This window comes from Leptosomus discolor, chromosome 3, assembly GCF_034619465.1.
Source record: "Leptosomus discolor isolate bLepDis1 chromosome 3, bLepDis1.hap2, whole genome shotgun sequence".
Classification (NCBI taxonomy): Eukaryota; Metazoa; Chordata; class Aves; order Leptosomiformes; family Leptosomidae; genus Leptosomus; species Leptosomus discolor.
Genome location: NC_141393.1, coordinates 8,340,811 through 8,362,097, shown reverse-complemented (window position 1 = coordinate 8,362,097; position 21,287 = coordinate 8,340,811). Strand labels below are relative to the sequence as shown.

The 21,287-nt window shown below is 48.4% G+C and overlaps 1 protein-coding gene across 1 annotated transcript in view; it reads right to left on the bottom strand.

The window, feature by feature from the left end:
* The window catches only part of SYNE2 (spectrin repeat containing nuclear envelope protein 2), a 209,083-nt gene extending 192,294 nt beyond the window's left edge, over positions 1-16,789 (bottom strand). The window contains exon 1 of the mRNA XM_086462965.1: positions 16,684-16,789. Coding sequence (XP_086319091.1) covers positions 16,684-16,789 — 106 coding nt within the window. The remainder of the gene's footprint in view (positions 1-16,683) is intronic.
* Positions 16,790-21,287: the final 4,498 nt, after the last annotated feature.

Here is a 21,287-nt window from a genome sequence, read left to right as displayed (position 1 = left end):
CCTTGGAATCTCTCTTCCGTTGCTGAAATCAGCCAGCAGATTAAAAAAATGTACTGGGTATTAGCACACAGACATAGGCACGATGACAGAGAGAAACATAAGAGCAGATAGTGGACCAGAAACCTCAAGGAACTAACCTGAAAATAACATTCCAGAGATTTTATCATAACAATAGACAACATTGATTTAAACACCATGTCTCCAGTGAGGCTTAAGTCCCAATAAGACCTAAGAGATGCTCTTCTTCAGCAGGGTCTTTACAAGGATATTCTTGTCTCAGAAAAAAAAGAGGAAAAAAAGTTTCAGATGGATTTGGAAGATTCATTAGCAAGGATTTCATAGCCTTAACATTACAGTTTGCATCACGGTGGTTTGCAAACTTTGTCTTTCAGCTGCTACTACAAGTATGAAAAAAATTGCAGTTATACAGTATGTTCCTCTGCAGTGAAACCGCTGCCATTTTCAAAACAACGTATGTAACTACAGTTAAAATATAAAATGTGTATTTCATTAATTATTTAAGGTCCCTTCTACAAAATAGCTGTGCACACTAATTAGGAAGCAAGACAAACTAGCCGGCGTCATTTCCATACTGTCCCAGGTAAGGCCGTTTGCAGCCTCTGAGTTTACAGCTAACTCCTGGGTGTCCCCACACCATGCCGCAGCCTGCTGCACAGATGTACCCTCAGACCCGTCCCCACGAGCCGATCTTGAAAACTCATATGGCATGAAATTAGCTCAGATGTGCACTCGTTAAAGCTGAAAGCAGCAGGTACCTTGCAAACAAGCCCAGCCAGAGGTAGCTGAATATTATAATCCACAGTTAGTAAATCCCTGCTTCATTGGTTTTGCCTTCGTAGACACATGCCCCATATTTTCCCAATTATGTTGGCTACGTGCTTTCCACTGGTGTTGCAATAGGAATTACACACATCTTTGCATGGCATCTCCAACCGCTTGTTTTTACTTTTCCTGCTTTGAAGTGCCACTGATTATTTATGACCCGCTCAGGGACTCAAAAGACTTTCCCTCCATAGAGGCCTCTACATGTAAACTGAAGTCTGTTCCTAGCAACAGATTATTATTACTCATGCTTTCAGTCGAGCCAACGTCATGAACAGAAACGGCAGATTTTTATCTTTGGTGAACTAGTCCAAAGGAAGCAGAGCTGCACAATGCAGACTGACTGAAGACCCTTTTCCTTTTTGGTTATTACAATGATCTCAGTTTATTTGACATTCAGAAAGAAGCAGTAACATGCAGAAGTGCAAGTCTTGAGCCTTGCAAAGTGCTGCTGAGCTGACTTCTTGTGGTAAACTATCTTTCTGTGAGTCTGTCACTTACAGCCTCCCTAAAGGCAAACTGCTGGGATCCAAATCATGATAATATGATCTAAAGAATTATCACAGAAGAATCCCTTACATCAAGTTGGTTTGGGTTTTTGCTTCTTTACGTTTTCCTTTCCCTTCACTCCTGATGTGCTCACACCTCTGTTAAGTCAGAGAAGTTCACACAGCACTTAAGTTTGATGGCCATGCTTTCTCCTCAACGCTTCATTTACAAGGGTTTCACCCCTTTTTCTTACAGTGTGGGGACAGGGAGGAAGGTCTGTTTAAAGCATGCATTTTCCACGATCTTTGCACTAAAACACTCTCTTTTCTTAAGGTTCTACTCCGGACTGAAGCTTATCCCTTCCACATTTAAAATGCTTGCCAACACTGCTCTTGTGGGACATCTCAGATTGTACACATGTCCACAGTTGGAATGGGATCACACAGCAAACATACTGATCCCCTTCCCTTCAAAGCCAGATCACCAGGTAGCAAAAACCAGGACAGCACCATTGACATATCTACCTTCGCTTCCCCACTTGAGGAGCTGACAACTTCTCTCTGGCAGGAAAAAAAATATTTGTCATCATCCAGTAAGCAATAATGGCACATTCTCTGCGCTCTCCTGCGCTTCCATTAGGTTTCCACTTCGAAGGTGATAGGGAAAAGAGGCTATAGCCTTCTGATCCTGCATAATACCCTACAGCAGTCAGATGGGTATCAGCCAGTCTTTTAATAAGTGGTATTAGAGCATGTGGCATTAGAGAGACTCCACACTGCTTGGGATAATGCTGAAACAAGTCTGGCCTTGGGTCTTCCTAAGCTATCAGTAGCTGCAGATGAAGGAAAGGAAAAGGGAATAGCTTGGAAAAGGCTGAACAGCCCTGCTCAGAAGGAACCAAGCCCAGAGAGCACGAGATCTGCAAGAGATGGACACAACGCTACACCTCATTGCCACAGAAATAGTCTTGCCTCACGTGAACCAACACACTGGAACTATATGCACAACTAAGGACTCCTCCAAAGAATACAAGCTGCAAGACCAAGACATCTCTTATTAGTTTATTTATGACAACCAGCAGCAGTACATTTTTGTTATCCAGGGACTTCCCAGTGATCTATTTATAATTTTTGAAAACATGCCAGGACAAGCATGTGAGTTTACAAAAGCCACACCACTTTTTAAGGCCAACAAATGTTGCTGGTCTGTCTTTGATTTACACATCAGTAATACATCCTGTTACAGAAGCACAATGGATCGTCTCATTGCGTTAATCAATTTAAAAACGTCGCTAGGAAAGTGTCTTTCTTGAACTTTTCTTTTTTTGGGGGGGGGGCTGGTAATATATCAGTCACCCTGGTACAATTACACAGTTTGAAAACTGCACTAACTCCATGCTGTTGTTAACACACACAAAAAAATGCTTTTATTAACAGAGCTAAGCCTTGCTCGCACATTCACAGAAGTTGACCCATGGAGGCACAGGATGCATTTGCTTGCCCTCAGAATAAAAGTCTCTCTCACATTTATCTATTCCCAAGTGGAAATGCAGTGCTGAAGCATACTTAAAAGTTGGAGAAAACATTCCGTTTTCAACTGTTTTTCCAAGTTTTCCCACATCGTTAATAAAAACAAGGACTGCTCAGAACGCAAAATCACAGTTGTTAATGTCAAAAGGGAGAGCGATGAATGCCTGGAGGCTCAGAAAGCTGATGCCATGCCCCTCGATCACTCCAGGGCACACTGCTATGCAGGCAGCCAAAAATACTATGGCAACTTCATTGCGCCATCGAAGGGTTTGGACGACAAATCAATCTCCAAAACACACAGCCCGTAAGCACATCCCAGCCCAAGTCTACCTGTGCAATGCCCAGAAGCCTCCAATTATGCTCAAAAAGCCAGGTTGTATATACAGAGTGCTGCCGCAAGGCCAGGATGGAAAAGCTTTTCCAACGCAGGGGTCATTCGCACGCAGGGCTGCAGCTCCAAGGCCGCTTCCCGCAGGTAACGTGGCTGCGGGGAAGAGTCACCATAAAAACAGCAGGAGAAACGCAAACCAGCTCAAGATCTGTGCTGCACGTGGGAAGTACATCCAGTGCATGAACACGACCTCCTCGTACCCACTCGGTTAACGAGGAAAGCACGCGACAAGATGGCAATTGCTGTCACTTCACTCCTACAAGGCCTTCTCCACTTTCACACGAAAGCTGCCCCTATCTGACCCCCTTGCCCTCGCTACCTGGGCTCCGGCAAGGCCGGTAGCCGGTCCCAGCGCTGAGTAGCCACACTCTGCCTGGCCTCCTTTCAGCACAGGGAGACGATCCAGCATGGCCACAGCAGTCCCGGCACCGCGTGGCGCAGACGGACCCCCGACCTTCAGGCGTGCAGTTCCCATCACAGAAGTGAAGGGCTGCGCACAGCTCATCCTGCCCCTTCCCACAGCTCATCCTGCCCCTTCCCACAGCTCATCCTGCCCCTTCCTCAGGGCTTCCTGGCCCAGAGTCCGTTATTACAATTGAGAAAGGAAGGGGGAGGGAATCGCCTGCAATCAGAGCAGCTCAACTCTCACGCCGGAGACTGCTTGATCGGAACAAACTGGACAACACTGCCTGCTTTAAGCAAGCAAGAAGTATTGCAAGAAGTTCTTTCTTTTTTTACAAATGTTTCTTCCTTTCTCCCAGATTGCAACTGAAATTCTCTGGTTAATGTTTTAATAAAGACTCACAGCCATTTACACTGCAGCCACTTTACATGGTGCAGAAGGTATTTAAAATAGCAGTATATAATAACTACACCTGGTTTGTATTAATGACATGATATTAATGAGAATCAGGCTCTTAGTAATATTCTGCCTTTGAAGGAATACAAATATTCTCTTTCCATTGCCTTCCTAATTCCCTTTTTCCCCAAATAAAGGAAACAGTCAGATGGTTAACAAACAGATTATTCTGTTGAGTGAAGCTTGCCTAAGCAATAAAAGGCCTGGAGTTTCTCAATTAAATAAGGCTGTTCGTGTTCAGAAAGATCTTCCTGAAGAGCAGTAATCTGCTCTTTTAGGAAATTAAGAAAAGGGAAAGGTAGGGATAGAAGCAATCTAAACACAGGGGTTTTCACTAAAGCAGGGACTTGTTCTTACTGAGCAAAATCACTGGAAGCAGCAGTGCACTGTTTGCACAACAGACCTCCGCAGACAGAGCCATTGATGGTGTCAGGAAAGGGGAGGAAAGTGAAATGCAACGTGTATTTGGGAGCCAAAAGAGAAAGGGCACATCTCATGATAAACCTATCTGCTTTGGCAGTATTCCTGTAAAGATCACGAACTTGTTTTGATCACTAAATATAGCAGAGAAAAGGAATCTACTGAAGAAGCTCTCTCCTGCACCACTCGCTGTTTTACGCAGGCAGAAGGAGGACACAAAAGAGAGATTTGTCAAGCAAATGGCAAACGAAGCTTCCCAAATTTGAAGGGCAAATTACAATTTAAATGATAGGTCCTAGCCTGGCAGCTGTAAATTCATCAGCTTCTTTCTCAAGCATGTTCAGCTGAGGCTACAGCAATGCACACTACCACTCTCCCCCTAGCATACCTCTGCTCTGACCTGGAGGGGCTGCCTCTCCAAAGAGCGAGTTTTTCATGTCTACATAATTCTTCTAGCTGAAGATTCCCCGCAGAGTGCTAGGCAGGGTCTTGTTTGATTGTTTTTACACCTTCTGTCCCATGTACTTCAAGTTCTGTAGGCAAAGAAGCCTTCCTACAAGTGCAGCCTGCACGTTCACATGTCTGTGCTGGTTTTGCACACATGAGAAGAGCCTTTTGACGCTGTCGTCTCTCACGCTGACTGTGCAGGACCCTCCACTGCGGGAGAAAACCGGTGCTTTGCTGGGGCAACTCAGCAGACCCTCTGTGCTGCTCCGCTAAGTAAAGCACTTTTGTTTACTGCTTAAGACAAATAAAATGTCTTTCTCTTTGCTTTCAAAGGATTAGCTGCTTTAAGGAAACCAAAACCCACACAAACTTGAATCTCTGATTTATAGCAGAGTTTCAAGCCTGTAGAATAACTTTTTGTGCACAGTGAAAACCAGGCCCAACACTGTTATTCTTACCAGTACTGTTGCCAGCAGGGACCAAACAGCCAAACTGCACATAGACAACCCAGGAGAAAGAACCTGGTGCTACGCAGTAACCTGCTAGAATAAACTGTTCTCACTATACAAAACTAAAAAGAAATACAGTTGCAATGGCAAAGCCAAGGGCTCCAAATCAGAAATAGCCCAGACTAAAGGATGCCTTACTTATTTCACTGCATTGCCCTTCTGCACGTGCAGGACGACAGAATCTCCTCATCGGTGTCTGAATCCCAGAGCTGTCCAGGTTGCTCGCTTTGAGAATGAGGATTTCTTACAACAGAGACCAAGCAGGACGAATGCCCGAGAGCCCCACGCATCTCCCTGGCTGAAAGGCAGCAATACTACTAACACAAAAGTGACTTATAGACAAGTTCAGTCAAGCAACAGAGAATGCGGATTGCATAAGCAGAGCTGCTGTACCATCCTCTCCTGGGCCAGGCAGCCGCAGCAAGGCCACGGCCAAGCAGGTGAGGTAAGCTGCAGCCACGTCTGGCCGCCCGAGCCAACCCCAGCCCTCTGAGGGGTGTTTCTGTACGGTTTGCAGAGGCGCGCCTCTCGGAGTCACCATCCAGAACGAAACTCCAGCAAGGAGGTGGCGTGTGACCGCCAGCGCAAGCCCTTGGAACAGGATATGCTTCAACTTCCTTACAATCCACGCACCGGCTCTCAGTACAGTAAACTCCTGGACTGGCTTTTCAGAGACTCTTTGCAAGAAGAAACACGCTCAGTCTCACCTCCAGGCTTTTCAAAGCTGAAGCTTTCACTCACAAACAGTATCTGTAAAGCCATTCCACGTCTACCTGCAGCACTAGTAAGGCACGACTGCTCTGCAGGAACAGTGTTGGCTCACACCTACATTGCACAGGTATCTGCTTCCTCCCGCTCAGGAACTGCCAAGGTGCCCTAGGCACGTAACTGGGAAGAAAATTCAGATTTTTCACTCCTCCGAAACAAATCTGGCTCTGCTCTTGCTTCCCTCTTACAATAACAAGCTCTGCTTTCTTCATCCCAGGGGTATTTCATCACCAAGATCCCACCCAGTTCTGCACAAAAACATTGCGAACAATCTATCAGACACTTTTTTCTCTTAAAAAAAAAAAAACACCAAACAATCTAAACCTGTCACTTTTTACTAATTGTGAAACTGCTTGCTGAGGTCCAAGTGGTTGATGAAGCAGGATGACAATACCAGGAAATACCTGGAATTGATCTTCAATGTTTATTTTTGGAGACTGGCTTTTCTCCCAGCTCTTATTTAATAGTTTGCTCTTTCCCTCCTCTCCCCAGTTGTTCTCTCTGGGATCAAATTGCAACTCGTTTCACCTCTTGGAGCTCACCCACAGACCCCCTAAGCAGAACTCTAGGAATTGAATCCCAGCTCAGACAACATGTCCTTTCTGTTTCACGGTTATCGTGCTCCTTCTCACCTATCAAGAAAGACAGGAGAATGCTCTGGTATTTGTCTGGAATCAGAAGTGGACAGGATCTAGTTAACACTCCGTACTTGCCCGTACTTCATATCTCTAGTACACAAGCAAATTCCTTCAACAGATTCTCCCCCCAGACACCCATCTCATTTCGCAAATGAGGTCCTTCTGCTGTAAACTAGTTCTCCACAGAAGAGAAATTTCATCCCTATCACACCTGGCTTACCTGTGCAGATAAGTCAGGCTTTTTCCAGAAGACCTAGTGATAATTTTTTTCCAGGACGCTAGATAACAGCAGCGGCATCAACATTTCAGAGCAGACCAGGTCACAGCTCCCAAGCTCCCAGAGCTTTGCATTCAGATACGCATTGCAAGTTTTAGACATCTCAGTTTAAAGTTTCTGGACGACATCTGAACACCACTGAATAATCACACATGCTGTCTCAAGCCACTACGAGCCTGAAGTGGAGCACATCGACTCCTTCAAGGCTTAGCCGTTTGCTGCAGATTGAGAGCACACATACAACAATCCACACCAGCCCAGTGGATACGCAATAATTCAGCTACGTGCCTGACCTAGGGATTTTTGGAAGAGAAAGGGCACGGAAAGGAGGATGAGTAACAGCCTATATACTTTTGCAGAAAGTTTTCACAAAAAGGAAGCGAGTACCTACCGGGTGCCGTCCACCACCAAGCGCCAGGCAGCTGGTCTCGCCCCCGGGAGAGCAGCAGATTGCAAGGCTGCTGCAAGGCGCACGGGCAGGGGAAGGAACACACCTCTGGGAACCTGCAGTCATCCTCATTGCTTCCACCTCTGCCACTAACCTGATGTGCGACCTTGAAAAAGCCACCCTGCAAATCCCCTTCGGCTCTTATTTATAACAGAAGATTGTCTGGCACTGTGGGTCCAGCCTGAAGCTTTTCCAAATCCAATGACCGACCAGGGGAGGAGGAAGGCTTTGAACTGAACATTGTTGTCTGCTCCGTGGTCTCAGGTAAAGCCTTCCAGACCCAGCACCTTACACCGCACAACCTACACGGACGCGGAGTCCGGTAGAAATGAGGACACTAGGGAGCCCTCCTAGAATCTCTGCTGGGAAATGAGACACTTTGGCCGAGATTCAGCTCTCCTGACATTAAACAGCTACAAGAGAGATGTCTCCATGCGCGCTCATTGTTTGAACTCTGCAGAAACACAGAGAGAAACAGGCACTTTTAGGGCAGTTTGTCCAATGTATTTTTAGATGTCCAATGCAGTGTGGATGAATCATGGCCCAAAAGCATTTGCTTCTCTCTAGTGACTATGAAAGGAGTCTGGACAACTGTCTGTCATGCAGATAGTCACGTTGTAGTTTGGCAAGATGGATCTCACCCTTTTAAGTTGGAGGAAAGGAAGTAAGCAAAGAAGCACCCCCCTCAGTTTACACTTAAGTGAGAAACGGTGTCTCCACCAGAGACACGTGGTGCAGGCACTCTGTGCTTCCCTCCTTCACAAACACCTTCCAACTACACAATATCCAACCACCTTCAACGAGAAGGCTTGGCATTGCTGGAAGAGCTTCATTTAGTCATTGCACTTGAAGCTTTCATCAAATATTCCTACCACCAAAGCTCCACAGTGCTCACTACATGAGAGACTCCAAGAAGCATTACATGCTGCTTGTGGGGCAGCTTTCATTTCTCTCCCTGCATCATTTAGGCGGTTATTAACAACAAAAAACAATTCAATACAAAACAGCGGTCTCACTAATGCAAACTGAACCAAACCCATTTCTGAGGCGCCTTTACAACCACTTTGTGGCCAGGTGTACACGGGGTTTTTGCTGCAGACCAACAAGGCATGTTCAGCAGCATATTCGTTCCCCTCACTCCATCATTCACCAACTTCTTGACTTTCTCCTGGCAACCAACAGGCCAAAAGATTCAGCAAGCAAAACTTTTTCCTGTAAAACCCACATTTCTGCCTCCTCCCTATGCTTCCACGAAAGCAATTACAAGTGCTTTGTTTTCAGTGTTAATTGTAATTTCCTTTGATAGAACTTGCAGCCCCAGTCTTAACGCTCAAATAACTAATACCATTCTTTTCTCTTCTTCCCCATCCCTGGCCACAAATAGTACTGCTTGTATCAGGGTCAGAGCAATTCCTCAAAAACCTCTCGAGCCAATCTGTGTGGCTGCATTGTGTCGGGAGTTATCAGCAGGCTGCAGGAAGGTTAGAAAGCAAACAAGCCTCCCTACGAGAGACCAGAGACTGAAGTTAAGCCCAAAGCTCTACCCCATTTCCCCTCCTGTGGGAGATAACAGCCTATTCTGCACCAGCCCTTTTCCCCAGCACAGCTTTCTGCTCCCTTCCTGTGTGTGTAGCTGAGCTAAACAGAAGCTTTTTTCCCCCCACTCCCTCTTCTGTCCCTGTCCTGGCCCTTAAGCATCTCCACAGAAGAAGCTTCATCTCCTGCTGTGAACACTGTGATTTAGGGGATCTATAGGCACTGTCTTCGTCGTATCCTCACTAACACCCGGGCTTGTGTGTGATCCATGAAGGTCGCAGGAAGCTGGCCAGTATTCAGAGACACTGTTCAGCCTTCTCATCTCCACTGGGCAACCCCTTCGCAGACAAAATGTTCCAGACATTGGGGGTCTTTCCTCTCTCAACATTATCCCAAAATACATTCATACTTAACAGTGACCACGCGCTGCCAACACCCTTCAATGTTGCACGGGACACAAGTCAGTCCAGGAAGTGTAGGCAGTCAAATCCATGCCTCATGGTGTAATGTGGACTGTATTTTTTGATTCACACTCCAGTAGGAATAATCTCCTGCTCCTCCTGGAGAGGCTGCATGTCTGCACAGGAGGGAGCAGGGTGAATAGAGCCTGGCCCTTGGCATGGACATACCAGTTGTACTCCCATATATTTACGCTCCAGACCAATTCAGCCACATCAGCTCAAGTAAAAAACTCTCCCAGACCCAAGCCAGGTCTCAGTCCCCACCACTGAACTCAGTCAACAAATATCGGATCAACCTGATCTCCCAGTAGCTATGTGGCCGCCTCTGTCTCGGTTACAAGAGTCTTCCACCCACACCAGCCAGGGACGAAATTCAGGCAAAGGAAGATTAGGCGAGAGGTGTATGAAATGTCACCTTCTCTTTAATCGCAGCTTACGGATCCAGCCCCAAGGTGTTACTCATACAGCGCTCCACACTCCACACGTATAATCCCACCGCCTGATCCGACTACTTGTTCAAACAGGCATGTTGCTGGGAGTGGGTCCCTGCCATCACTGTCTACATTTCCAGCGTTCCTCCGAGACCACATCCTCTCCCACATCTAAAAGTCCCGTGACAGTTCAAAATAAACCGCGGGAAAGCTAAGGCAAGCATGGCGGCACACACGGCTCATTCCTTCAACACTGAGAAACAGCACAACCCATTGCAACCTGATAGGTGCTCTCCCACGCTGCCACATCATGTTGGGGAAACACTTCAGTTGTGGCAAGCAACAGATAAGCATCTCTCTGCACATACACGGAAAAAGCATCTCAGCTGGTAGACTTTTAAAACCGGAATTTATTGTGCCCCAGGGAAGAAAAGACATTGGGTAAATAGGCTGAAAGGCACAGCTTCACTAGGAAGAGCCTGGATCGTCTCTTCGCATCTCTCCGTACAAACCCAGGCATTGAGAGTCCAGATCTAAAACAGAGCTGCAGTTGCTAAGAAAACAGCGCTGCAAACAGATGTCAGGAGATGATTCATGGAGTAAGGGCATATCCCTGTACTACAGATAAACCAAAATGAATGAGGCTCTTTATACCTGATCTTCCAAGCTGTGCTTCTTCATGCCCTCTTTGGGACTTTTTCTTTAATTCATTTCTATATCCAGACGGCAAGGAAACCAAGCAGAGCTAAATTAACTGTTTATGGAATTAATTACTGGTAAAGGGGTTTAACAATACGTACAATGAATTCAGTAAAAACTGTGGCCCTTTTTTCCCCCAAAACAAAGCATTTTTCTCCTGAAACAAGAAGCAACTTCGCCCAAAAACCTATCAGAAATAACATAAACCTCAGTTAAAAACAGGAAAGGAATGAATAGCAACAATTTTTCTTTTTGTTACTTTCCCTTACACCATAAAACTTGAAATTAACAACTAGGGAGATAAAGCATTTTCAACCTATTAGATCATTAGCCAGTAATGCATGCCGCTTCTTGAATTACTTCATTGTGTCTACGCTTAAAATCTTTGCCTGACAAATAAATAAAAAGTAGCTAGCACGCTACGGGACTGGCCGAGTGCTAGCTACACCAACAAAGTTTGCATGTATTTTAATGAACTTTCCATCAGATTTTACTGGAGAAAAAAAAAGTTCCTTTGCCCCTCTTAAACCATCATGGTCAATTCTTAATACGGTATGATATCAACGGCACCTAAAATACAGTTTCCTGAGGTTATTTGTAAAAAACTGTTTAAATAAAGGAACTTTGATATGTGTTTTTATGACTAACTAGAGTAAAAAGGCAATTATAATTCATTACCCTTCATTATGGAGAAGAACGAACATCATTCATATGTGTTTGTACAACATCTCACACAACAGGGGCCCAAACATTCCCACGGCACTCATCAGCGCAGGGCGATACACTTATTGCGGTCACCGCTGATTTTGCATCACCCCTCCAAACTCCCGTGTGTCACCGCCCATCCCGCTCCGCTGCCACTCGTCCCTGCTGCCATCGCTTGCAGATGCCAGGGCTTCCGCTCCTCTGCCACCGCACGCTCGCTCCACACCGCCCCGTCCCCTCCCACTACGACGTGCCTTCTTCTGCCTTGGAAATCAATTATTTAGGCTGCCCTGATTTCAACGCAAGGTGGCTATGCTTGTGCCTGTGGGGTGGCGGATGTTGTTATCGTGGGCAGCATTAACAGCCGCCACCGAGCTCCTCCTCGGAGCTACAAAACCACCCCAGAAGTGGCCCAAGCCTGTGACTCAGCTAACCAGGCGCCAGAGGCCACATGTGTCCCTTCTGCAGGTATTGCATTTCAAACAGAGGTATAAACAGACGCGCCCGCCAAGCTGCAGTGTCGTTAGCTTGGCCGACAGTCGCAATAACTAGCCAGGATCTTGCACGTGGCCCTTACGTCTTTGTCTGTCTTGTGACGAGAGATTGCCCTGAAAGCTGAGGGGGAGGAAAACATGGGAACGATGGAGAGAGGGGGAGAGGACAGACGGGACACGAGGCACCCTGAAAGAGGGAAGCAGAGGTGTGAGGAACAGTCACGGACCTGACAAAGGTTGTGAGAAACTCTCAAACTTGCTCAAAACTTTTTTCTCTGTGCATTTTGAGTAACTCGAGGAGCGCGCACCTGCTCTGCCTCCCAACTCCTCCAGCAGCTCTCAGGCAGAATAGAGTAGAAGAATGACCCCGTTTTGAGGGGATGGGGAGAAGACTGAGCCCAGCTTTAGCCGTGGAGGTAAAAGGAGGACAGAGAGCCTTCCCTTCATTCCACGCACACGCCGCACCTGACACCACCTCAGCAGCAAGTTACAGACCGAGAGCCCCAGATGCCGCATCCCACGGGCCGCAGTAACACAGATCCCTAGTAACTGCTCCGAGAGGGAAGAGGAGGCTGCCAGGAGTCCTTGAAAGATGGGAGGGAGGGAAGGCGGAAGGGAGGACAGCATGCAGGGACGGGGGGGGGGGGGGACGGGGGGGGGACAGAAAGGAGCCCATGTGCAGTGGGAAGCACCAAACAGGCAACGTTTTACCCAGGGCAGCAGCAGCGACCTGATAACAGAGAGGCGGAGGAGACGCCTGTACCTCCCGTGGCCCTCGTAGTTACTCCTTTTCCCTCTGCTGAGAACTTTGCCTGCACAAGTACCCACCATCAGTTTCCAAACGCGCAACCCAAGCGGCAGCGGCTTCCCGAGTGACAACCCACGCACCCGCGCAAGACGCGAGGTCGCAGGGAAGCGCCGTTCACCTGCCCGCACCCCCCTGCCCGCTCCCCCGTCCCCGGGCTCTCTTCCTCCCGCCCCAAAACGGGCTGACTCCGGCTTTCAGCCGGGGAAACTCTCCCGGCCGAGCCGCCGGCCGGACACCGGGCAGGGCCAGGGGAGGCGGGAGTTCCCACAAGACCCAGCTCCCGCCGCCGGCCGTGCCCCGCCGCGCTCCCCCCGCTCCGCCGGGAGAACTCCCGCCGCTGCCCCGCACTTGCGTTTTCCCCCTTTCCCCGGCAAAAGGGCTGGGAGAGGGGGGGAACCCGCTCCGGGAGCGGGCTCTCTCCGCACCCCCCCGCAGCGGCGTCCCGCGGGGGGCGCGGGCGGTGCCGAAGGTGAAGCCGGCACCGAGGGAACAAAGGCGGCGGCGACGGCGGGGAACAAAGAGCGGCAGGTACCGCCGCGGCGGAGCAGCGGAGGGGAGCAGGGCCGGGCGGGGCCGGGGCCGCGGCGGGCCGCAACTTCCCGCGGGCGGGTCCCGGCGGGGCAGACTCACCGCGGGCGCAGTCCCGGCATCGGCGGCGGCGGGCGCGGGTGGTGGCGGCGAGGGCGGGCGGGAGAAGGAGGAGGAGAAGGAGGAGGAGGAGGAGGAGGGACCGGCCGCTCCCCGCCCCGGCCGCTGCCAGCGAGCGAGCCCGCGGGCGGGAAGGCGGCGCGGCTGCGGCCCCCTCAGCCCGGCCCGGCCCGGCCGGCGCTCCGCCTCCCCCCGCCGCGGCGGGAGGGTCCGGCGTGCCCGGGGGGGGCCCTCCTCGGGGCGGCCTCGGTCCCCCGCAGCTGCGGGAGCGGAGCTGCCGTCGCTTTGCAGCCTCCTGCAGCTGGAGACGGCGGGTCCCTGCCGGAACGGCCCAGGCTGTGTCGTGGGATGCCCCGGCGGGAGCAAGGGGACGGTCCCCTGCTCCCCACGCACCCCTGGCCGCACCAGGCTGGGGCTTCGTGCTCGGGGGTTTCCCGGTGTTTTCCCTGCCAGTGCTGCTCGTCCCAGCCCTTGGAGCCAGGCGAGGCCACGCTGTGTGTGTCCGTGGGGTTTGAGTAAAGGGTTGTGCTGGGGGTAAGTAAGAAAACCAGTGTGTTGGTAAGAACAGATTTCTGGTCCGGGGAGATTTGGGGTCACAGGTGACACAGAGAAATAAAATACTTTTGTGTTGTCACAAATCCGCAGCATCCCCAAATCATTTAGAAGATCAGGAATTGAAGTAGGCAAAAATTGAAGACCTCTCCAGTTCCTGCATGGCCTCCATAGCCCTCCCCGAGCTCAGGTCCCTTCACCTCACACGCAGATCCCAGGCACATGTCGCCTTCCCCTTTCTTTCGGATCCAGGCTCTTCCCTCAACTGCAGGGAGAGCATCACCTGGACTCACCCAGCCAGAACTCTGCAAGGGTAAATGGGGGCCAGTTGTGTGAACATGGAACAAGTTGGGGTTTTCTTAGAGCTTCAGAGGAGGGTTTTTGGAGGAGGGAGAGGAAGAAATTCCTTAGATTTGTTCCATTTGATACTGGACAGCTTTTGGCTGTAGACTTCACAAAGTGAGAAGATATAAATATTGGGATTGAGATTTGCTTTATGCACCCAGAGGTCAGCCAGCTGTCTAAAGAAAAATATAACTTTCCCAAAGCTACTTCCTGCCAGTGCCAGGACATCGGATTTCTCCTCAATCTGTGCTAATAAAACATCAACCAACTTAAAAAAGTGGAAGCAAGCAAGGTCCTGTATTTGAAGGCTACAAAGCCAAACCTACCTACTTGCTCAAGCTTCTCTTTATACCCACAGATGTGTCTAAAGAAACTCTGCCAGATCTGGAGACCTGATTTTCTGTAAAGAAATTTTTCTTTTCCAGGCAAAAGTGAACCCTTTTTGAGTGGTGCCCGAGCACACGATGCCTTGCAGAAGCATCAAAACCGGTTACAACTTGACTGCCCTGCCTCACCAAACACCTGCCCGATTCATGCTGTCCTTGCAACAAGTCAACACCTGAGTGCTCTTTTTGTACTTTTTTACTTGTTTTATTGAGGATTAATTAATAATACACTGTTTGTGTAGTGACACAGTTGTCTTTGATACTCCATGGACACAGTTGAAGGCAAAAGGGCTGCGTTCAGGCTGAGCTGTAGTTGCCTAATTTCTGTGTTATGGCTACTGTAACACGTATCCTCAAAGTGAAACAAGCATTTCTGACTGATTTACTACTTTTGATTGCCAGATTTCAGTCTTGTGTTTAAGGAGAGAAGAAGATTCAATATCAAAGCCAAGCTCTGTTACTTGAAGAATTATTTCACCCCCCTAGTTCATCTCTTGAGACTCTTCCACATGCCATCAAATTCAGCAGAAAATGTTTCCTGGAGTCGACCTTTTGTGCCTTGGAGAACACCACCGCACGCTATTGCTGCATGCTCTTCTCGCTGGCTTAACCCTGCCGCGAATCACACAGCGCCTTGGCCCAGGGTATGCAGCACTGGAGGCACGTGCCAGGCTTTGTCAAACACAAGCACAGGTCCCAGCCCAAGGTGCTTGTTTTCACTTAAACGATGCATTTCATAACTAGCTTGTAAAGCACTTTGAAGATACAACACTGTCTTACTAATGCTAAAGGGTATTATTGGACAGGCATAATGCGAGCAATTAAATAGTAATACCATAAAAAAAAGGTGTGGGACACAAAGGTAGAATTAAGTCATATATGTCTACTTTATATCCAAATCTTCCAGCTGTTGTTTACTCAGTACAGCCTGACATTCTGAAAATAAGCTTTCATCTCTCTTTTTATACACAGCCTTCTAGCTACGAAACCCTGTGCTGAGACTCATGCTTTGACGGGTATATGGGTGCTGCCAGCGAGGTTGGCAAGTGGCTGCCGTGGATCAGTCTTTGTGGACGGTGAACAGCTGGAGGCTGTGTGAGCAGGGCTCTCGCCTACTGCCCACGGGTGTCCAAAATGGGCTGCCTGGGTGGATGCACGGAGCACTGAGGAAAAGACCTGCAGAGCAGCCCTGCAGGCTACAACCAGCAATGGTGAAGGTAACTGTGCTGGGGATGAGAAGCCCTCGCAATTCCCACGTGCCTTCCAAACGTGTGTGTGACCAGCTCAGCGGCGTGTCTTGCCCCAACCTTCCCACGCCACCCTGAACAACAAACTCACAGAGCTGGATGCTGCAGGATGTCTCTTGTGCAAGGCACCCAGATATCTCACACTCGCAGGTCCCACGTGGATGAACGGCATGAGCTTCATGGTGGGACATCCCTTCTGTGATGCAGAATTTGCACAACTGGATGCCAGCAACAGGGGGAGATCAAATCCCCCGAGTCCGCTGGATAAAGTGTTAACTCCGAAGGATAGTGATGGCTGTGTAAACTAAGTTTGTTTGGATATCCTAAGTCATGTTTGCTCTGTAGTCTGCCAGAACAAACCTTTCACCTGGTGACCCTCCTCTTTCCCCTGCGTGCAACCCCCTGTGCCATGCTGGCATGGCGTGTGTGCTGGAGCGGGAGCTGGGCGCCAGATGAAAGTTAGCCCAGAAGAAGAATACTTTGTTTTCAGCTGGATTGCTCCCAGGATTTGACTGCGGTATGGACACACAAAGAGGTATGTCAGCACGACTGAGGGGGCAGCAGGATCTAGCACAGATGGGAATGCACAGCACAAGCTGGAGCTGGGAGCAGGACAATACAGCAAGAAAACAAGGGACCAGCATCGTGCCAAAAACCTCAGCCTCCGTGCCCAGCTGCTCTCTGCTCACGCCATCTCTCGCAGGAGAGAGAAGGATTGGGAAAGCGGAGGGAGGGGCGAGAATAGAAGCTCACCTTTGGACTTTTCACCAGCAACGCTGCGGAAACAAGGCGGCAATTTTGCAGACATCATTTTTGGTGGCAGCGCTTTGATGGAGCGGTTGGGTTCCGCTCCCTCCATTGTGCTGGTGCAGCTCTTTGTGCTGTTGTGTCGTCAAACAGACCAGGAGACTGCTTTTAAAAAGCATCACCCTCCCCACCTCAGTTATTTTTACCTTGGCTCAGTTCTCAGGCACAATTCACCTCATCTCCACCAAGGTGTAACTGGAGGAAGAGCGTCGGAGTGCGAAAGTGTAGCCAGAAGCAAGCAAATGGGTCTGCCTAAATTCAAGTGCCCCTCAAAAAATGCCCATGGCCCTACGCCTCGGGGAGAGTTTCTCTTCAGCAATCAGGGGCGGCTGGTTTGTCAGAATTAGGGAGATCCAAAAAAGAGGAAAAGAAGGTTGAATCCATGTGGGCACGTGCAGCATTTGCATACTATTTTCCTCTGCAAAACATAAAAGGAAATCTGACTGTAATCATGTTAGAAATGCTCCCTTTCCCCCTCCCATTTAATCCAAACATTATGTATGACACTGTCCCTAGCGTGTAAAACGGCAATCCAGCAGACCGCTTAGGCGTGGATGCTGCTTTTAGCACCTGACTGTTCCTGCTGAAGTCAGTGGAAACACTTAGATAGTTAAGGTTGCACATGCTTAAATGTTTTGTCAGGTCACGAGCTAATTTAAGGACAGTAGCACGGCTCCAAAAGAGAAAAATAGGTTAATAACACTGAATTCACAGAAAATCTGTAGGAAATCTCCTGAAGTAGGTTCATAATTAGTAAATCTGTACTTCCCAGAGTAAATATCCTCACCTTTTCTTCAGTTCTCTTTTTCCCCTGGTTTTGCCTGTGGACTATGTTTCTTGGCTAAAGACAGGACAAACTGAAGACTTTTACCCTTACAAATTAGCGCCTAAACCTTACAGCAGCATCCAGGAGCCTGCACCATGCACTTACATCTTCCTATGTAGCATTGCATGGGTGAGGTGTTTCAAGGCGATAGCTGTCTTAAGGTAATCAATGCTGAACATGCAGTTTGGTGTGAAGTCTCAAATTGCTCAGAGCAGAGGCACTGGCCTCCTCTCATGCAGAGGCACAGCCCAGGTTAGTCCCCCGAGGACAGGCACCCGCAATCTGGACAAGGCACAGCTCATTTTGCTCCATTTGCAAGGCAGGTGCTGTGCACAAGTACAGGTATCCAGTCTGCATTTTCCCACCTCCTAAAGTGCATAGTTACAGGTGAGGTGGGTTTATTACACAAAAAGATGCAACTTCAGATTCCATCCTGAAAATTAAAATTCAAAGCTGAGCACCCCCAGCCCTCAATACCAGCTGAGCGGAGTCTCTTGGATCACAGGGTTGTACTGAGGTACCTCTGACCTGTACAGGTCCTGCTTCAGGTACTTAGAGCCTTTTTGGATCCCACTTGAAGCCTTGCATCCCTGATGGGCTTAGTGGGCTTAGCAGACTGTGTTTTGGGAGTCTGTTAGACTCTTAATAAGATCAGGTCAAGGTCTTAACAGACCTTTAGGAGTCCATCAGACCTTGAGCCGATCTTATCAGTAAACTCAGGCAAGGTTTTGAGTTCAGAATCCTCTTATCTTAAACCCAAAAGTTTATCCACATTTTTCCACTTACGTTAGTCCATCTAATAAAAAAATATTAACTCTTCTATCCTTAGATTGTCGCTGCTGCAGCACTTGTACCGCAGTGTATTTGTAAGAGCACTGTAACCAGCCTGCAATCAAGACCACACTGCTCCTATCAGCTTTACCCTCACGCTCCAAGGCTGGCTGGTGCCTCCCAAGCACACTGCGTCCCACCGGCAGTTTGGCATCTCAGTTTCGGCTCTTTTTTTCAGAAGTTGGGTGAGAGAAACCTGCCAAGAAACACTGCATCCAGCCAACCATTGCAGACGCTGGAGAAACACAGGTCAAATACCAGGTCTGGATTCAGGAACCTGCAGGATGTATGAGGAAATAACAGTGGCTGCGCAAGCAGCTTCTTTGCAAAATAGCTCCAACGAGCCATTTGTAAGCTCCATGTGCTTGTAAAGCAAAACTGGGCAGCAGAAGGCACCCAGGGGCTTATGCATTTTTCATTTGATGGCCTTCTCTCACCCCCGAAGCTCTTTCTCTGAGGCTCAGACAAGACCTGCAGTAGTTTCACTTTGAGCAGCGACTGTTTTAATCTCTTGGCAGCCTTTCCCTTCCTTGCCACCTCCAGGAAAAGGCCCTTTCTCCGTAGTTGGAGGTCTTGATAGTTCTAGGACACACCTGGGCTGAGGACTGCAGGAACGATGCGGGCGCTTGCCTCCCGCTCGTACCATCCCAGGCACCCTGCTGGCACTCTGTCTTCGGGGAACAGCAGCAGCTCTCAGCCAGCAGCGGTTTGATTTGCCTCTGCTTCCACTGCAACACCTACATGTCTTGGGTGGCTACAGCCCATTTGCAACCATGATTCAATGGAGAACAAAAAAGCTCTCAAGAGACGGAAGTGTGGCTAAGGCTTCTTTGGAAGCAGGATTTAGTAATCCAAATCGCCACCTTTAAAAATCAGTGCCCTTGGGCCCCAGCCAGCCCTCAGTTCTGTCAACATCTTTGCTGCCAACTTTACTAACAGTCACACAAATGTAAATCTAGTGTGAGAAGAGGATTAAGCCCATTCTGGTTTTATGGCCTATGAAATGTCTACTGCCCTGCTGTCACTGTGCAGCCATACGTAACACAGAAAAGGGGAATTCAGGCTGCTATTGCATCTTCAAAATTTTAAAGGAAAAAATATAATCCCAGAAACTTTACCAGCCAGTGATGTGTATATGCATATGAGGTTTCTTCTAAGTCAGAGGCTAAAAGCCTGTACCTTGCCAGATGCTGGTTGAAGTACATTAATTTTTTTCCTGCAAAATAAGATTAGCAACAGCAATTTTCCGTGCATTCAAGTTCAGGATTTGGTCTGCAAGAGGATTAAAGCTCAGGCAAACATGAGCCTGCCTGGATACAGCTGTACTCTGTGTACTGCTCTCACTTGGGATGAGACCTGTACAGAGAGCTATTTAGGAATCCCACTAAAATGATTATTTCTTCACTGATGACTCAGTTGGCTGAGATTTGCAAGAAGGGCTCAGGGAATTAGATTTATGGTTTCTAAAAATTTCGGTTTGATGTGGGTTCCTGACTCCCTTAGGCTGATATTTACATACATGCATAAAGCCTAGAAGGTGTGGGGTTTTTTTTTACTGTAGCATTTATGATTGCTTTTCAGCTCTGGGCTGGGAATACATTTCGGTTCCAGGTTTCTATGATCTCAGAGTATGGCTCGGATCTCTTAGCAGGATCACCATGTAAATACCACTAAATAATTGTTATGATTATTAACAGTGTAACTCCACTGAGCTGTCAGCAGAAAAACAGCCGGGCTGAATGCATATTTCAACTAAAGATGCAGAATTATGCATATTTATGCACAAGCCTGAAAAGCAGACGATATTTAAAATGGACTTCAGGGCAGGAGGTACAATTAACTTTTTATTGCCTTTATTATTTTCCAATTTATCCTGGTCTCTAGCTTGAAAGTCTCATTCTGTCCTTGCCTGTATAAAGTTGCTGTTGTCTTCAGTGTCGTTTTCTGAGTGACTGACTATTTCGGTCACAGGGGATAGGTAGGGACTATAATGAGATATTGCACTGACCCTCAAGGCACAACTGATAGCGTTTGCCAAAATGGGAATCCATCTCCCCAGCAGATACTTTACGTCTCTGCTTCATCTTTCAGGCCTCCCAGTGAAACTCTCTTGCGGATCAGAAAGAAACGTGGCGCAAGAAAGACAGACTGCAGTGACCCCTTGTTTTGGTATTTAGTGCTGTTTGTTTTGGCATTGTGGATATATATGGTAAACTGTCATCTGTTACATTTCATGTGGGGTCAGCTCCCGTATTTTGAGAAACGTTCACTGTCCTGCATTGCCCGGAGTCCTTAAATTGCTCTTTCATTTACACACTGGTCTATTTTAAAAGCAGCGTTAGGGGACACGTCCTCTCCCTTAAATCCACTGTGAGGATCCTGAGCTACCAAACACTTGTGCAGCAGCACGGCAGGTTTTTAGCCAAGTCCTCTTCTCCTGAGCAAACGATTTGGTATATATTTGTAAATAGCTTCCCTGAAACCAAGGAAAATGCATGCTAAATAAGATGTTGTGTTTTCTGTCTGTGTGACAGACTGTCCCTTGAAGCGTGGCCCCAGTCCCCCCACAGTATTGCCCTCCCTGCAACAGGCCCAGCTATTTTTGGCTGTCGAGACCCTGGTGCCAGGCACTGGGGGACCTTCTGCTCCACAGGAGTGTGAGTACCACCATCCCATCATGTGCAGGCAGCCACCCGCCACACGTTCATACCGGTCACGGGTTTGCTTGCTCATCCGCTGCCTGGGGCTGACCGCAGAGCAACGCCTTGCTTGCAATTTGCAGGGAAAAAAACCCAAACGTGTCATTTTGTGTGTAGCCCAAACATCACGCTGTTGGCAATCGGCAGCCACCCTCACATTTCAAAGAAAAGGAAGGAAAATGACAACAGAAAGA